Source organism: Gorilla gorilla, chromosome 8 (assembly GCF_029281585.2).
Source record: "Gorilla gorilla gorilla isolate KB3781 chromosome 8, NHGRI_mGorGor1-v2.1_pri, whole genome shotgun sequence".
In the NCBI taxonomy this organism is placed as follows: Eukaryota; Metazoa; Chordata; class Mammalia; order Primates; family Hominidae; genus Gorilla; species Gorilla gorilla.
This window is the reverse complement of record NC_073232.2, coordinates 48,552,699-48,572,266: the sequence shown is the minus strand read 5'-3', so window position 1 is coordinate 48,572,266 and position 19,568 is coordinate 48,552,699. Positions and strand designations below refer to the sequence as shown.

At 35.4% G+C, this 19,568-nt stretch overlaps 1 protein-coding gene across 3 annotated transcripts in view; it reads right to left on the bottom strand.

Moving 5' to 3' along the window:
* The window catches only part of CTNNA3 (catenin alpha 3), a 1,788,954-nt gene that overhangs the window by 1,274,597 nt on the left and 494,789 nt on the right, over nt 1–19,568 (bottom strand). For all 3 annotated transcript variants that reach the window (XM_055353691.2, XM_055353692.2, XM_019035348.4), the window contains one exon: nt 128–331. In XM_055353691.2, coding sequence (XP_055209666.2) covers nt 128–331 — 204 coding nt within the window. The remainder of the gene's footprint in view (nt 1–127; nt 332–19,568) is intronic.

The following is a 19,568-nucleotide window of genomic DNA, read 5'->3' as shown; positions in this document are numbered from 1 at the left end:
AGAACTCACTTAGAAAATCAACCCATGTAAAATCACATACTCATTAGTAATTTACCCTATTTTGTATACGGAAAGTATCTCAGCCTATATTCAAAGTACAAGGGAAGAGGGCAAACCAGTCACCTACATTGTTCATGTACTCTGAAAGCAGATCCTGAAGAGCCTGGCGAATGGCGTTGCATTCTGCGATAATCCGTTCTCGGTGGAAGTCCCTCGTGCATGAAGAATCCGCCAGCAGAGCAGCCCCACTGATAATGGCTTCAAGGCGTTTCTCTAGTGATGGTCGTATTTCCTCCTCAGTCACTGTGAGTGGATTCAGGACAATTAAATTCTAAGAGAAGAACACATTTGTATGGTTAGAGCTCCATGGCATTTCACTTTTATGAAAAACAAATGTTATTTTGTTTTTGCATTTAGAATTCAGATGTGATAATAAAGAGAACTGTGTTTTACTGCCTCGGCTGGTTCACACATAATGCTATGTAGTGATTATTATTCTGATAAATAATGAAAGTGATGCAATTATGAGCTTTTGTTCTAGCCTCAGACAGACCTGCATTCAAATCTTACATTTCTCCCTCATGCAGGTGTCTTACACTTGCTGAGCCTCAACCTCTTGATCTATAAAAGCAGAATATTAATGTTGAGTGTGTTGTAAAACTGTTGTAAGAATGATATAAATGCTTAATACACTGACTGGAGCATATTAACTGTTATTTACAATAGTAACTTTTATAGACTGCACTGTTTATACAATATTTTCACGTATCTCATCCTGACAGCACCATGAGGAAGTAGGCAGCAATGTATTAATAACCACACATTTCAGCTGATGATGAGTGAGGCTGAAAGGCTGTCTTACCCAAGGTCATAGAGCAAATAAATAGTGATGTTCAGACAAGTATCCAGGTCTTTCAATACCAGATTTAATATTATTTTCATTATGCCTCACTTTAAATCATAAACTTTAGTTAACTTTAACACTAACATATCAAAGTAAATTCTGAATTTTAATTATTTAATTTAAAACAAAACTGCTTCTTCTTGTTGATCTATTATAACTTCCAGCTATTTCCAGCTATTAGAACCTGACACGGTATTTTTAAGATTTCCATTAGACATATCTTCAGGTAATAGGAGTCGAGATAATCTACAGCCTCTTAAGAAAAGATGGAAGGTATATGCTGCTCTAAGGGTCTTTTATTAAAATACTCGAAGAGAGGAAGTCTTTCCAAGATTCGGCATAATGTGAGAATTGAAGAAAGAGATAGTGTAGAATAAAAGCTCTCTGAAGAACCCTTAACATGAAATGCAATCACATAATGATCTTCAGAGTGTGAAATTCTGAGTGTGAATCTACACACAAACATACTGTGAAGATATTATAAGATCTTCCTAGTGTATAATCTTATGTATAAGATTATAGGTATGTATATGTATTTTATATAGGTGGAGGTGTGTAAGTATATAAATAAGTAAGTATATGTGTGTGTGTTTATATATAAAATCTTATACTTCTCATTGTGTTACATTACATTCTGATAAATATTTGGGGATTGAAAGCAGCCAGGATACAATTTTAAAAGCCACAACTGTAGAGTCAAGCTAGGAAGAAAAAATTATTATAGAAAAAGATATAATTTTAAAACATTTTTTTTTAAAAAATAGTACTGTGTAGTGTTCCCTTACTATAAAATGTGAGGGGTTTTGAGTGAGTTTCTTAATCCTGAGTCATGAGTGAACTCCCATTCACAATTGCTACAAAGAGAATAAAATACCTAGGAATCCAACTTACAAGGGATGTGAAGGACCTCTTCAAGAACTACAAACTACTGCTCAATGAAATAAAAGAGGATACAAACAAATGGAAGAACATTCCATGCTCATGGGTAGGAAGAATCAATATCGTGAAAATGGCCATACTGCCCAAGGTAATTTATAGATTCAATGCCATCCCCATCAAGCTACCAATGACTTTCTTCACAGAATTGGAAAAAACTACTTTAAAGTTCATATGGAACCAAAAAAGAGCCCGCATCAGCAAGTCAATCCTAAGCCAAAAGAACAAAGCTGGAGGCATCACACTACCTGACTTCAAACTACACCACAAGGCTACAGTAACCAAAACAGCATGGTACTGGTACCAAAACAGAGATATAGACCAATGGAACAGAACAGAGCCCTCAGAAATAATGCCACATATCTACAACCATCTGATCTTTGACAAACCTGAGAAAAACAAGCAATGGGGAAAGGATACCCTATTTAATAAATGGTGCTGGGAAAACTGGCTAGCCATATGTAGAAAGCTGAAACTGGATCCCTTCCTTACACCTTATACAAAAATTAATTCAAGATGGATTAAAGACTTACATGTTAGACCTAAAACCATAAAAACCCCAGAAGAAAACCTAGGCAATACCATTCAGGACATAGGCATGGGCAAGGACTTCATGTCTAAAACACCAAAAGCAATGGCAACAAAAGCCAAAATTGACAAATGGGATCTAATTAAACTAAAGAGCTTCTGCACAGCAAAAGAAACTACCATCAGAGTGAACAGGCAACCTACAGAATGGGAGAAAATTTTTGCAATCTACTCATCTAACAAAGGGCTAATATCCAGAATCTACAATGAACTCAAACACATTTACAAGAAAAAAACAAACAAACCCATCAACAACTGGGCAAAGGATATGAACAGACACTTCTCAAAAGAAGACATTTATGCAGCCAACAGACACATGAAAAAACGCTCATCATCACTGGCCATCAGAGAAATGCAAATCAAAACCACAATGAGATGCCATCTCACACCAGTTAGAATGGCGATCATTAAAAGTCAGGAAACAACAGGTGCTGGAGAGGATATGGAGAAACAGGAACACTTTTACACTGTTGGTGGAACTGTAAACTAGTTCAACCAGCATGGAAGTCAGTGTGGCGATTCCTCAGGGATCTAGAACTGGAAATACCATTTGACCCAGCCATCCCATTACTGGGTATATACCCAAAGGATTATAAAACATGCCGCTATAAAAACACATGCACACGTATGTTTATTGCGGCACTATTCACAATAGCAAAGACTTGGAACCAACCCAAATGTCCAACAATTGTAGACTGGATTAAGAAAATGTGGCACATATACACCATGGAATACTACGCAGCCATAAAAAATGATGAGTTCATGTCCTTTGTAGGGACATGGATGAAGCTGGAAACCATCATTCTCAGCAAACTATCGCAAGGACAAAAAACCAAACACCGCATGCTCTCACTCATAGGTGGGAATTGAACAATGAGAACACATGGACACAGGAAGGGGAACATCACACACTGGGGCCTGTTGTGGGGTGGGGGGAGGGGGGAGGGATAGCATTAGGAGATATACCTAATGTTAAATGACGAGTTAATGGGTACAGCACACCAACATGGCACATGTATACATATGTAACTAACCTGCATGTTGTACACATGTACCCTAAAACTTTAAGTATAATTAAAAAATAAATAAATAAAAAATAAAATGTGAGGGGACTCCAAAAAGTTCATGTAAAAAGTGGAGTTAAAATATAAAAATAAAAAATGTAAACTTTATTTCTCAACGTAAGCTCCATCAAGTTCAAGAAATTTATGCAAGTGATGATACCAGCTATTTAGTCTACCTCTAAAGAACTGAAGGTTCTGGGAATTCAACTATGTCAATGCAGTCTTTTTTACATTATTAACTGAAGAAAAATAGGTGCCCTTTACAATTTTTTTAAGATTAGGAAACAAAAAGGAGTCAGAAGGAGCCAAATCGGGACTGTAACATGGAAGCCTAATAATTTCCTATGCTAACTCTTGCAAAATTGCCCTTGTTTAATAAGAGGAATGAGCACAAGTATTATTGTGATGGAGAAGGACTCTCTGGTGAAGCTTTCCTAAGCATTTTTCTGCTAACGCTTTGGCCAACTTTCTTAAAACACTCTTCTAATAAGTAGTTCTCATTCTTTGGCCTCCCAGCAAGTTAACAGACAAAATGTCTTGAGAATCCCAAACACTATTACCATGACCTTTGCTCTTGACTGGTCCAATTTTGCTTCGACTTAATTACTTCCAACTCTTGGTAGCCATTGCTTTGACTGTGCTGTGCCTTAGGGATCGTACTGGTAAAGCCATGTTCCATCTCCTTTTACATTTCTTCGGAGAAATGCTTCAGGATCTTGATATCAATTGTTTAAAAAATTTCTATTGAAAGCTCTGCTCTTATCTGCAGCTTCTCCCGGAGCAACATTTTTCACACTCATCAAGTAGAAAGTTGGCTCAACTTTAATATTTTAGTCAGAACTGTATAAGCTGAAGCAATTGAGATGTCTATGGTGTTGGCTATTGTTTGTGCTGTTAATTGTCAGTCCTTTTCAATTAAGACATGAACAAGATTAATTTTTTTCCCACAAATTGATGTGGATGTTCTGCCACCTTGAGCTTCATCTTTGACATCATCTCATCCCTTACTAAAATGAGTTACCCACTTGTAAACTGCTGATTTCTTTGAGGCATTGTCCCTATAAACCTTTTATAAAGCATCAATGATTTTACCATTCTTTTGCCCAGTCTACACCATATATTTGATGTTTGTTCTTGCTTCATTTTTATCAGAATTCACATTGCTGATAGAGGTTCTTCAAACTGATGTTTTATCTTTCTCAGTGCCTCAAAATAAATCCCATTCTGACATGTTACAACAAGTTAGTATGAGTTTATTTTGGTGGAAAAAATGTTGAAATTCATGCATAGTTTTTTTATAATACACATTCTTCATGAACTTTTTGAAGGCCCCTTATATAATGTAAAATGTAAACTAGAATATAGATCTGATATAAAATTGGTTAAATATCTTAAAAGCATGCAGGAGAATTCTTCCTTTCCTGACTGTTTTCTTCCTATTTTTCTTTTTTTCTTTTCTTTTTTTTGTTTTTTAGACGGAGTCTCACTCTGTTGCCAGGCTTGAGTGCAGTGGCGCGATCTCGGCTCACTGCAACTTCTACCCCCAAATTCAAGCGACTCTCTTGCCTCAGCCTCCCAAGTAGCTGGGACTACAGGTGCATGTCACCACATCCAGCTAATTTTTGTATTTTTAGTAGAGAGAGGGTTTCACCATGTTGGCCAGGATGGTCTCGATCTCTTGACCACATGATCCGCCCACCTCGGCCTCCCAAAGTGCTGGGATTACAGGTGTGAGCCATCACGGCCGGCCTTTTCTTCCTATTTTTCTATGCCTCTATTGAGTCTCTCCATTTTTCTGTCTTACATAGGCAAAAAAATTTTTAAAAACATGAAAGGAAATTAACTTTACAGAAAGCAAATTTAACATTTCTTTTTCTTTACCCAGTAGATATTATTTTTGATGAAACCATAATCCCTACAATGGGGTTGGCCATCAGTTAAGGCTTCATTCATCTAAGTCTTCCTCCTTATTTCATTTGCCACTTTTACCACATCTCTCTTTGGCCCACTCATTTAGTACAAACTTTCCTCTACAATGTTTCATAACAAAAATTAAACCATTTAGGCCAGGTGCAGTGGCTCACACCTGTAATCCCAGCATTTTGGGAGGCTGAGGTGGGTGGATCACAAGGTCAGGAGTTCAAGACCAGCCTGGCCAACATGGTGAAACACTGTCTCTACTAAAAATACAACAATTAGCTAGGCATGGTGGCATGTGTCTGTAATCCCAGCTACTTGGGAGGCTGAGGCAGGAGAATTGCTTGAACCAGGACCCAGGAGGCAGAAGTTGCAGTGAGCCAAGATCACGCCAGTGTACTCCAGCCTAGGCTACAGAGCAAGACTCCGTCTCACAAAAAAAAAAAAAAAAAAAAAAAAATTAAACCATTTAAAACCTTTTTGGAAATGTACCTCCAGTGTGGCATCATTAAGAAAAGACTATGCAGGCAATAGAATTGCTCTTTAATTGCTCTAATGTAATTAGAAGATGTGATAGAAATAGTAAATATGTCTCCAGCATTGTGACAATAGGAAAAAACTGATTACATTTCAAATCTGTTTGTTGTAAGTACTGCAAGAAAAAACTGCCGTGATTTTTGGCAGTTCTGGCTTTTTTGCTGTGTTCTAGCTGTGATTTCATGTTAGTAAATAGCCTATATTGTAGAATTAAGTTCACTCTAGCTTCTGCTCTACAGGTTCATTCCTCAAACTATCTCAGCATTTGGAATTTTACATGCTTGACTTTTAAGACTTCCGATTCTTCAAGCTCATCTGAACTCAAACCGTTGTCTGTTCTGACATCTGACACCTATAGGCAGGGCTCTTGATTTTGCCTGAAACAACTGTCCTACTATTCCAACCTACTAAAGTTTTCACTAACCTTGTCACTGAATCAATAAAAAGGCAAGAATTTTTTAAAGTAAATCAAATGTCCTGTGAAATGGCACTGGATTTGTTTAAAACCAACTGAAATAAGTTTTTACCTCTTCCGATGCACCATAGCTATGTTAAAACAGCATTTAAGTGTGTTTCATGGCATTAATCCCATGAAAGACAATCAATAGGATATTGTTTTCTCAGGATGCCACTCCATTGAAATAGAAAATATTTTTCCTTTTTTAAGGTTCCACTCAATGTATACTTACCTCCTTAATACTTTGATTGCTGACAGAACATTATTTTTGAAATATAATTAAGAGTCCCAACTCCATATTCTTCTATTATATTATTTTGTTTAGAAGAGTAAGTATAGCTAGAAATTTAGAACTCAGGTCTTAGAAGCAGATAGCCTGGGTTTGAATCCTGGTGCATAGCTATAAACAAATATATTTGTATTGATATCATCCTCTATATTTTTATCTCTCTCTGGATAGCTTATAATTTATTTGATTAATAAATTTATTCCTTATTTTTCTTCCTACCACTTCTGTTCAAAATTAAAGACTTTAAGTAACTTACCCAAGATCACTCAGCTAGTAAGTAGCAGAGGGAAGAGTCTGTCCAAATCTGTCTACTTCCAGTTCCATGCTATAACTACCATGCAATGCTGCTTTTGTTATCTTATTTAATCATCACCAACCATTTTGTGGGGTATTATTCATCATTAATTTATACATGTGAAAACTGAGAGTGAGCAAGATTAAGTAAGTTGTCTAATAATCCCCTTAAAAGAGAAGATATAGGATTCAAATCCAATTTTATATAACTACCAAATCCATACACTCTCTACTACTCTGGGGAAACTGAGATGAGACCACCTGGCAAACTTCTTCATTCACCTGAATCTCATTATGTTTTTCCACTCGTTTCTTCTCCTCCTTGTCTTCAAGGAAGACATAGTCTCTCTCTCATCATTTTCCTTCTCTCTCTTTATCTCTCTCTCTTTCTTTCTCTCTCTCCTATCTCCCCTTTGTTTCTTTCTTTTTTGAAAAAAATTTGAGGAATGTCTCACTCTGTCACCCAGGCTGGAGTGCAGTTGTGCAATGATGGCTCACTGCAGCCTTGACCTCCCCAACTCAGGTGATCTTCCCAACTCAGCCTCCACAGTAACTGGAATCACAGGTGTGTGCCACCCCATCCAGCTAGTTTTTTGTAATTTTTGTAGAGATGGGGTTTCACCATGTTGCCCAGGCTGGTCTCAAACTCCTGAGTTCAGGCAATCCACCTGCCTTGACCTCCCACAGTGCTGGAATTATAGGTGTAAGCCACTGTGCCCAGTGTTCCCCTTTATTTTCAAGGCTATCTTCTCCTCATCACAAACCCCAAGTACTCTTCAACTTTTCCTTCCTTACATTCTGAGTCTCTTAAAGAGCCTACTCTGTGCCAGGTGCTGTGCTAGGAATTGGTAATAGAATGGTGAGCATCCCTGCCCTCCTCACAGGGCTCACATCTCAGAACTTAACACTATTAACCAAAAAAATCACAAAAATACATAACTACAATGTGGATGTGTTGTATAAATAAAAAGAGTAGTTAGTTAAGCACAGATTGACCAGACGTAAGTCTGGACAATTAAATGCAGAATCAAAATGGTTAAAGGCAAAGTAGGGCTAGGCACAGTGGCTCATGCCTGTAATCCCAGCACTTTAGGAGGCACAGATGGGCCAATTGCTTGAGCCCAGGAGTTCAACATCAGCCTGGGCAACATAGTGAAACCTGTCTCTACAAAAAATGTAAAAATTAGCTGGGTAAGGTGGCACATCCCTGTATTCCCAGCTACTTGGGAGGCTGAGGTAGGAGGATCATTTGAGCCTGGCAAACCAGTCATTCACAGAATTCTTAGGGAGGGATTTAGATCCATAGAACATGGAATTGAAAGCTATAGGTAATCTTGATGACAAAGATGTAGAGAAAAGGGGAATCCTTGTACGCTGTTGGTAGAAATATAAATTGATACAGCTATCATGAAAAACAGCTGGAGGTTCCTTAAAAAATTGAAAATAGAACTATCGTATAATCAGCAATCCCACTACTGTGTATATATCCAAAAGAAATGAAATCAGTATATCAAAGAGATATCTGTACTCTCATGTTCACTGAACCATTATTCATAATACCCAAGATATGGAATCACCCTAAATGCCTACCAATGGCCAAATGGATAAAGAAAATGTAGTATATATGCAATGGAATACTATTCAGCCTTTAAAAAGAAAAAAATCTGCAGGGTGCAATGAGTCATGCCTATAATTGCAGCATTTTGGGAGGCTGAGGTGGGTGGCTGGTGGCTGGTTTGAGTCCAGGAGTTCAAGACCAGCCTGGGCAACATGGCAAAATCTCATCTCTACAAAATACACAAAAATTAGCCAGGCATGGTGGCGCATGCCTGTAGTTCCAGCTACTCGGGAGGCTGAGGTGGGAGAATTGCTTGAGCCCAAGAAGTCGAGGTTGTGGTGAGCTGTGAGCATGCTGCTACACTCCAGCCTGGGTGACAGAGTGAGACCCTGTCAAACAAACAAACAAACAACAACAACAAAAAAAAAAAACAGAAAATTCTGTCATTTGCAGCAACATGGATAAACCTAGAAGACATTATGTTATGTGAAATAAGCCATGCACAGAAATACAAATACCACATGATCTCACTTATATGTAAAATCCAAAAGAATCTAACTCAGACACAGAGTGGAGTGGTGGTTACCAGGGGCTAGAGGGCAGGGACAGGATTCAGGAGATGCTGGTGAAAAGATTCAAAATTTTAGTTTGACGGGAGGAATAAATACAAGAAATCTATTGCATAACTTGGTAACTATAGTTAATAATAATGTACTGTGTACTTGAAAATTGCTGAGAGTAGATATTAAGTGTTCTTACCACAAAAAAAATAAGTATGTGAGGTAGTGCATACGTTAATTAGTTTGATTTAGCCACTGCATAATGTATATGTATTTCAAAACATCATGTTATACACCACAAATATATATAATTTTTATTCACTAATTTAAAAAATTTTAAATGAACTGCTAAAAAACAGTCTGGATGTGATCTTATCCAGATTTTATGTTATCAAGTCTTCCTGAACAGGCATCAGCATTATAATTATAGAGCTAGAAGCAGAAAGACTGAAACTTGAAAACAAGTCAAAGAGAAGACAGGTACTTTACATCTGAGTAAACAAAAAAACTGCATCAAAGGTAGGGAAGGGATCTGTGAAACCAGGAGAATATATATTTCATCCATCTATAGGAGTTTTGAAAAATCTGACACTATGACGGAATGATTAAAATTAAATAAACTGCACACATCAATATTTTAAAATACAAAAGATGTATACCACCCACAGAATGGAAGTATGAGAACCAATTCAAATAGTGATGCGGGGAATGTCTTATATTAAATCATTTAATGGAGAATATGTAGTTTACATAGGCATTGCTGATCATTTTTCTTTTTGGTTGTAGCCTAAAGCCTATCTTCCAGAAAATAACTTATAAGGATTATTTTAATCAATATGACTTACAGTGAAAGAAAACTCTATGGCCTCTGGAAACAGAAATAATTGCTACATTTTGAGAAGACTGAGATCATAGCTCTACATGTATTTGAGTGAACAATGTGGGATGAATCTATATATAATAGCTTGAAAAATTGCCAGAATATATGATAAAATAAAAAACAAAAGTGGCAGGATGATATATATAATGATATCATATATATTTTTAAAACAAGCACACAACAACACTTTGTATTTTCTCTGAGTGCATATGTGTATATGAGAGCCTAGGAAAAGGTCTAAAGGAAACATACCAATACCATAGCAATTATTATTTTGGGGGGAGGATGAGACAAGAACCCAAACTGGGGTAGTAAAGTTTTAATTTTTTAATAACTAGGCTTCATTTCATATTACTTATAAAAATACAAAGTAATTAAAAAGTCAAATTCTTAAATTTTAAAAAAGATAATTACGGACCAAACGTTTATTACTCTTTTAGATTCAAGTATTAATCAACTAATTATTTTGGAATCAAATAGACAAAATGCTTTCTTTGTTTACCAGAATGAATATAATATTATTTTTGAATTAATCAGTTGCAAGAATTTCAATTTTATTATGTTGGGTTTACACTATTTAAACTATTACAAATATGTTTGGCTAATATATGTCTTTTAAAAAATGAAGACATCAAGAGAGTGAAAAAACAAGCCACAGACTGGGAGAAAATATTTGTAAAAGGCATATCTGATAAACGATATTATCCAAAACATATGAAGGATTCTTAAAACTCAACTATAAATAAATAGCCTCATTTTTAAAAATAGGCCAATGACCTTAACAGATAATTCACTTAAACATATATACAGATAGAAAATAAGCATATGAAAATAAGCATAAGTCATAAGGGAGATACAAAGTAAAACAGTAATGAGATACCACTACACATCTATTAGAATGGCCAAATTCCAGGACACTGACAACACCAAATACTGGCAAGAATGTGGAGTAATAAAAACTCTCATTCACTGCTGATAGGAATGCAAAGTGATAAAGCCACTTTGAAAAGCAGTTTGGCAGTTTCTTACAAAATTAAACATATTCTCCCACTCTCACCATTTCCACTTAATATATTCCTGGAAGTCCTAGCCAGAGCAATTAAGCAAGAAAAAGAAATAAAAGGCATACAAATTAGGAAAAAAAGTAGTAAAATTTTCTCTGTTTGCAGATTATATAATATGATGTATAGAAAACCCAAAGACTCAACCAAAAACCTATTATAACTAGTAAACAAATTCAATAAAGTTGCAGGATACAAAACCAAAGTACAAAAATCAGTTGCATTTCTGTATGCTAACAACAAACTATCTGAAAAAGAAAGAAAACAATGCAATGTATATTAGCATCAAAAATATAAACCACTTAGAAACAAATTTAACCACAGATTTGAAAGATCTGTGGTTACATTAAAAATTACAAGGCATTGATGAAAAAAATTGAAGACACAAACAAATGAAAAAGTACCCTGATGTTCATGGATCAAAATAATTAGTACTGTTAAATGTCTATATTACCCAAAGTGATCTATAGAGTCAAAACAATCTATGTCAAAATTCTAACAGTATTCTTCAAAGAAATAGAAAAAACAATCCTAACATTCATATAAAACCACAAAAGACCACAAATAGCCAAAGCAATCTTAACAAAACTGGAGGGATCACACTTCCTGATTTCAAAGTATATTACAAAGCTATAGCAATCAAAACAGTATAGTACTAGCCTAAAAACATACACAAACACCATTTGAATAGAATTAAGAGCCCAGGAATAAACCCACACATATACAGTCAACTAATATTCTATAAAAGCACAATGGGGAAAGAATAGTCTCTTCAATAAATGGTGCTGGGAAAACTGAATATTTACAGACAAAAATAAAATAAAATTCGACCCTTATCTACACCACTCACAAAAATTAACTTGAAATGGATAAAAGACATAACTGTAATGCCTGAAACTGTAAAACTCCTAGAAGAAAACATAGGGTAAAATATTCTTGACATTGGTCTCGACAATGTCTTTTTAGATGACGCCAAAAGCACACGCAACAAAAGCAAAAAGATTTAAGTGGGACTACTTATAAAAATCTTCTTCTGCAAAAAATCTGCAAAGCAAAGCAAACAATCAACAAAATGAAAAGGCAACACACAGAAAGAATGGGAGAAGATATTTGTAGACCATGTATTCAATAAGGAGTTAATATCTAAAATATAGTAGGAAGTCATACCATTCAATAACAATATAATGATAATAATAATCCAATTAAAAATAAGTAAAGGCGCTGAATATACATTTCTGAAAAAGAAAACATACAAAAGGCCAATAGTGCATTAAAAGATCTTCAATAGCACTGATCATCAAGGGAAATGCAACTCAAAACCACAGTGAGATATTACCTCACACCTGTTAGGATGGATATTATTAAAAAGACAAGAGATAATATTTGAGAGGATGTGGAGAAAAGGGAACTTTTGCACACTGTTGGTGGGAATGTAAATTGATACAGTCATTATGAAAAAAAGTGGGGAGATTCCTCAAAAATTAAAAATACAACTACCATAAGATCTAGCAATTCCACTTCTGAATTTATATCTGAAGGAAATAAGTAGCTTGAAAAGACATCGGCACTCCCACATTCATTCCATCATTATCACAATAGCCAAAACATGGCAACTACCTAAGCATCTGCAGATGAATGAATGAATAAAGAAATGGTCATATATATGTATATATACAACCACTTACAATAGAATAGTATTCAGCTATAAGAAATGAAGGAAATCTTGCCATTTGTGGATGAACCTGGAGGGCATTTTGCTAAGTGAAATAAGCCAAACACAGAAAGACAAATACAATATGATATCACTTATATGTAAAATCAAACTGTTTTGATTTACATAAATCATAAAAACAGAGTGAAGCAGCAGTTGCCAAGGATGAGAGGGTGTGGGAAACGGGGAGATGTTGACCAATGGGGGCAAACTTTCAGTTATAAGATAAACAAGTTCTGGGGATCTAATGTACAACATAGATGGTAATTGATATGTTAATTAATATGATTGGGGTAATCATTACACAATGCACATGTATATCAAATCATCACATTGTGTACCTTTAATATATACATTCTTTGTCAATTGAATATTTAAAATTGTTTTAATTCAAATTTTAAAAACTAAACATAATTTTCTTAAACCTTTTAAGTCAGAGTACCCGTGCAGGTTTGTTATATAGGTAAACTTGTGTCATGAGGGTTTGTTATACAGATTATTTTGTCACCAGGTATTAAGCCTAGTACCCATTCATTATTTTCCTGAACCTCTCCCTCCTCCCACCCTCCACACTCTATTAGGCACCAGTGCCTGTTGTTTCCCTTTATGTGTTCTCATCATTTAGCTCCCACTTATAAATGAGAGAATGCAGTATTTGGTTTTCTGTTACTGCTTCAGTTTGCTTAGAATAATGGCCTCCAGCTCCATCCATGTTCCTGCAAAGGACATAATCTCACTCTTTTTATGGCTGCATAGTATTCCATGATATATATGTATGAGATTTTCTTTATCCAGCCTATCATTGGTGGGCATTTAGTTTGATTCTATGTCTTTGCTATTGTGAACAGTGCTGCAATGAACATATGTGTGCATGTGTCTTTATGACAGAACAATTTATATTCCTTTAGGTCAAAATGAATTTCTGTTTTTAGGTATTGAGGAATTGACACACTACTTTACACAATGGTTGAACTAATTTAGGCTCCCACTAGCTGTGTATAAGTGTTCCCTTTGCTCCACAACCTCGCCAACATCTGTTATTTTTTTACTTTTTAATACTAGCCATTCTGACTGGTGTGAGATATCTCACTGTGGTTTTGATTTGCATTTCTCTAAGATCAGTGATGCTGAGCTTTTTTAAAACTATGTTTGTTGGCTACATGTATGCCTTCTTTTGAAATGTGTCTGTTCATGTCCTTTGCCCACTTTTTAATGGGGTTGTTTGAAAAACAAACTAAACATACTTTACAATATAACCCAGCAATTGCACTTCTTGGTATTTGCCCAAAGTAGTCAAAAACATGTCCACACAAAAACCTTCACATGGATGTTTACAGCAGCTTTATTCATAATTGCCAAAACTTGGACGCAACCAAGAGGTCCTTTAGTAGGTAAATGGATAAACTGTGGTACATCCAGACAATGGAATATTACTCAGTACTAAAAAGAAATGAGATACCAAGCCACAAAAAGACATAGAGGAAACTTAAATGCATATTACTACATGAAAGAATCCAATATGAAAATGCTGCATCCTATGTAATTCCAACTACAGTATACGACATTCTGAAAAGGGAAAAACTATGGAGACAGTAAGAAGTCAGTGGTTGCCAGCAGTTAGCAAGGAGGGATGGAGGAACAGGCAGAGAACAGAGGATTTTTAAAGCAGTAAAAATACTCTACATGATACTAATGGTGGATGAATTTTATTATACATTTTTCCAAGCCCACAGAATGTACAACACCAAGAGTGAACTCTAATATAAACTAGGGATTGTGGGTGATAACAACGTGTCAGTTTAGTTCATCAATTGTAACATTTGGGGGATATTGATAATGGGGAGGCCATCCATGTGTAGGAGCAGGGGATCAGAACACAATGAGGGGAATCTCTGTATGTTTCTCTCAATTTTGCTGTGAATCTAAAACTGCTCTAAAAAAAAGTCTTAACAATAAGAAAAAAATTAGTATTACAGAAAAGTCTTCTAGTCTTTAATACTAAAAGGCTGAAAGCCTTTCATTTAATACTAATATTCCCTATAAGGAATCTGTACTCCATGAAAGGTTGCTGATTTTATATCTTAGGATGGGAAGAATCAAAATGTGTCTGGAATATCTGGTGGCCACTAACCAAAATCACTTAAAATTAGCAGGGATGATAGCAAAAGAACAAAGGAGTCCAGTCCATTTAAAGGGGCTCCTACTATTTAATTCCTGATAAATTGAGTATTATTTGGACATATTGAGTCTGGGGAGCCATTAATTCATAATGCTACTCAAAAGGTAAATTATGAAAATGTTTTTACTAATGAAATAAATATGGATACTTATCTTTAAAAAAATGAGAAGAAAATAAAGACATATGATCTAAAATACCAGGGCTCTCTTTTTCAGTGGAGCTCTGGAGTCAGAAAAACTGAACATGAATTTTGGCCCCCTACTCACACTGGGAAAGTGGTTTAAGCTGCTGAAGCCTTTATTCCATCCCTGGTAGAATGAGGAAAATAAAACCTACACCTACCATACAGGACTTTACTTAATGTAGCTTTATAACATGTTTTAATATCGGTGGCGGGGGGCGGGTAGGCTCCACCTCAGTGGTCTCCTTGCTAATGTTATTTTTTGCATTTAAATGCACTACCATCTATACCTGATGAATAAAGCCATAGACCCATATGAAGGAAGCAGCTTTTCCTAAACAGAACACTCCAATATACCATACAAATGTGTATCGTTCCACCAATATTTATTAATCATCCAATATATTTCAGATTCTGAACAAGGCTGTGACCATGCCTTACCAGGACATGTAGAACTTATACACAGTCTTAAACAAGCTGAAGCACAAAATCAATATTTTGGTTGGAAAAAGTTTTCTGTATTTTAATAACATGATGGAATAAATGCTATTCATCACTCGCATACTCTATATTCTCTGATGGGATTGACCTGATTTACACTGAAAATACTAAAAATCTTACACCTATTCTCCAAAGTGAAATTGCCTATCAAACGAGATGCAGCTACAATTATAATCAAGTACCAACATTCTTCACAAAAACACATGCTATGCTTCACGTTGAGAGCAGCAGAAATAATAAGCACACAGCATAAGTAATGTTTCTCAAGCAACTATATTATCAATCTTCAGAATGAGTGATAAAAATGGAATGAAATTTTTCCTTATGATTACCAACAGAAAATGCTATTGAGAGAGCTCATAGACTCCCTTTTGTCTAGTATATTTCTTGTTTTAATGCATTTCCACTTAATCTAAAGAATAGAAGCTTTAGATATAAAAAAAATTTTAAGAAGGCAAAATGTGAACAATAAACTAAATTAGCAAGATGATCAATACAAATTATTTATAGTACTTTGGTACATTAGTGTAATCTACACATACAAATCTAAATACATACTTAGCTATAGTAAGTCAAAGAGTACATAACTTGCATTTTGTTGTGTATCAATTAGCACAACAGAAAAAAAGAAAATATTTTAGAATACTCAATATACTTATCAATTAAATATAATACATACAGACTCCTTTAAAAATCTTGTAAGTAATGAACATAGATCATTTAAATAGCCCTAATACTGTAATGATGGTTAAACCAGAACAGTGATAAAAATTTCACTCATCTGATTTCACTCATTTCACCTAAGGTAGTAACGTCTTCTCCTAGGCATATTTCTGTCATTTAAGCAAACCAGCCTATGCACAGCACCACACATCGTGAATTCTTTCAAGTTTTTTATCTTTTTATATCAATAATATGATAAACTTTGAAGGATTCTCCTATTTTCACAACCTCTGTATAAAAGAATAGTAACATAAGCACCTCCAGGAATCTGTTGATTTTGTTGTGATATTGAATATTATATTGAATTAATCTTACCATAATATTATAGACTGAGGCAATATATATTAATGAAAGAGTCCTTGTGTGATTATCTGTTTGGAAATATGTGTTTACATGTTTGTGTTTTACATGGTCTGTATTTAAAATGTGTAAAAAATCCTAAAAATATAGACGCAATGGTGATTAACTTATTCTATCTACATTGAACTTAGAGAAAATACAGATGATTTTTATACACAATAAGATTGTCATTAAAACTAAAGTATATGCCCCAATATTTTTAAGTATATTAAATCTTAATTTCTCAGTAACATCATGTGTGTCCCACCTTCTATGTCCATGAGGCTTATGATTCTGAGCCTAAATGACTACAAATCTGCAAAATTTAAACAAACGTTTGAATAGTTCCTGTCATTTCCGAGGTTTATGTCAATTGTTATTCCTGTGGAGTTCTCCCAGAAAACAATTCATCGACAAAGAAGAAAAGAAAAGGTACACAGGGGGCAAGTGGAAAAAATAAGTAATTCCAATTGTGCTCTATTTGTTTGATTCTACCTTTCACTTCTGTCTATAATGATGTCCTTTGGGAGAAATAGCAGGTTAAGTACAAGCCCTGGATTCATGGGTGAATTGTGCATAGTAGAGCATTAAAAAAAAGTAGCTGATATGGTGCAGTCTTACCTTGCAACTGTAAAATTCTCAAAGTCATATCTGCTGTAGAATTCCTTAACAATGATGAGTGTGAAAATGACTGCTGGGTGGTGACAGTTTCTCAATAACAGCATCCTTCAGATGTTCTTGATGTGGTCCCTGAGGTCTTCCCCATATTCTCTAGAGCACTGCTGTTTAAGGATTGTGGGTATTCTGAACATTTTGAAATTACAACCAACTAAAGATGTTCTTGGCATGAAAAGAGTTAAAAATCTGCTCTTTTCCTGGAGTTTAATATCCAGTTAAATAGAAATTAACTCAAATGTTTCTAAGCCATTTTCCAGTTAACTAGGGCTTAAGAAAAAAAAATTGCTCTAGTCACTGTGTTTAAAATTTTACTTTAGGACGTATTAGCCTATAAGTGCCACAAAATCATCATTTTGGAGTCTACACAAAGCTACACTGTCTTGGTAAGAAATTGCAAAGAAACTGTATTGACTCTAAAGTACACTCTGGAGTACTGCCTAAAAGAGGAATCTATGTAGATGAAAATTTTCTGTATCTACAATGGTCAACACAGTAGCTACTCAACATCTGAAATTTGGATAGTACAAGTAAGAAACTGAATTTTTAGTTTATTTAATTATGATTAATTTAATTTTAAATTGAAAAGCCACATGTGAGTAGTGGCTACTATATCGAACAGCACAGCTCTTAAAGTTGATTTTCACTGTATTTTCCATATGAGATTATGTCATGATATGTTGTGATATCCTTTAGGTACCTAGGTGGTTGATGGTTGATTGATTGTGATTAAAAGCACTATTTCCCTAAGCAAGTGGGTATCTTTGGAGAAAGCACTGGTGGAGGATAAAAGTTTAAGCTGTTGCCAGTCACTAAGGTCTTACTTTATCAGGTCCTTTTCCCTAACAACTAGTTGAGAATGAGTTAGACTAAAAAAGAGGCAGCTCCAGAGAATATGAGTCACAGTGTGGAAGGACAAGAAGCAAGTCTTATGTGGCTAGGATATAGAGATACTAAGCATCAGTGGGAAGAGAGGGAAAAGATACTCTGAGAAAAAAAGAATTCTGAGAAGGAAAATGGAAAGGACAATCCGAGGCAATATTCTCTATTTCACAGTTTAATTCATTCTGCTCTGTTTGATATCCTTCTCTTTTTATTAATGAAGGATGTTGCTGGTGCTGTTCTCATAGGGTGTCAATGCAAGACTGAAAATGTCAGTCCCTGGCTTAATATCCTTTCCAAATTGAGAAGACCTGTAGAAAAAATCAACTGTTCATGCATTTTACACTGTTCGGATCTTTTTGCTTTGCTAGTTATGTAATGACATACTCAAAAATGGTCAGAAAAATGTTAAACCAAGATCATTCCTTCTGCTATGCTTTGATATTTATAGTCATTAAAGTTTTTACCAAAGAGCCTTATTTTTTCCCTTGGTGCTTTATCAATATGATTTACATTTTTCATCCTATTAAGGAACAAGAACATGTGCAATATAAGGAGGAGGGGGAGATGGAGGAGGAGAAAGGAAGGAGAGAAAGAGGAGGGAGATGTAAAAAAAATAAGGTAAAGGGGGAAGGGAAAGAGAAAAGGGGATGGAAGGAGAGTTGAGAAGGGGACTGACAGGATAGAAGAGGAGGAATTGGGAAAAGAGAAAGTGACAAAAAAAGAAAGTGAAAGTAAAGAAACAGTTTACTAAACGCTCTTGTGTCATTCACACTGGAAGTAATAAAACCAATACGCTTCTGTGTTTCATGATTCAAGAGAACATTTAAGTGATAAAGGGATAACTGTGGAGGTACCTGACAACTTTGCCAAATAAAAATCCAGCTTTCATCACTATAGAAAATTTTAAATGGCTACAAGTTTTTTTTGTTTTTTCTTTTTGTTGTTGTTGTTGTTTTTCCAGATGGAGTCTCGCTCTGTTGCCCAGGCTGGAATGCAGTGGCGCATTCTTGGCTCTCTGCAACCTCTGCCTCCTGCGTTCAAGCGATTTTTCTTCCTGAGCCTCCCAAGTAGCTGGGACTACAGGCGCATGCCACCACGCCTGGCTAATTTTTTGTATTTTTAGTAGAGACAGGGTTTCACCGTGTTAGCCAGGATGGTCTCAATCTCCTGACCTCATATTCCACCCGCCTCGGCCTCCCAAAGTGCTGGGATTACAGACGTGAAGGTTTTTGTATTTTTATAAAGTGCAGGTGTTCAGCATGTCCCTTCCTGAACTTTACAATATTCACATAGCTTTGGCAAATGGGGTGCAAAACAACATTCGGAATG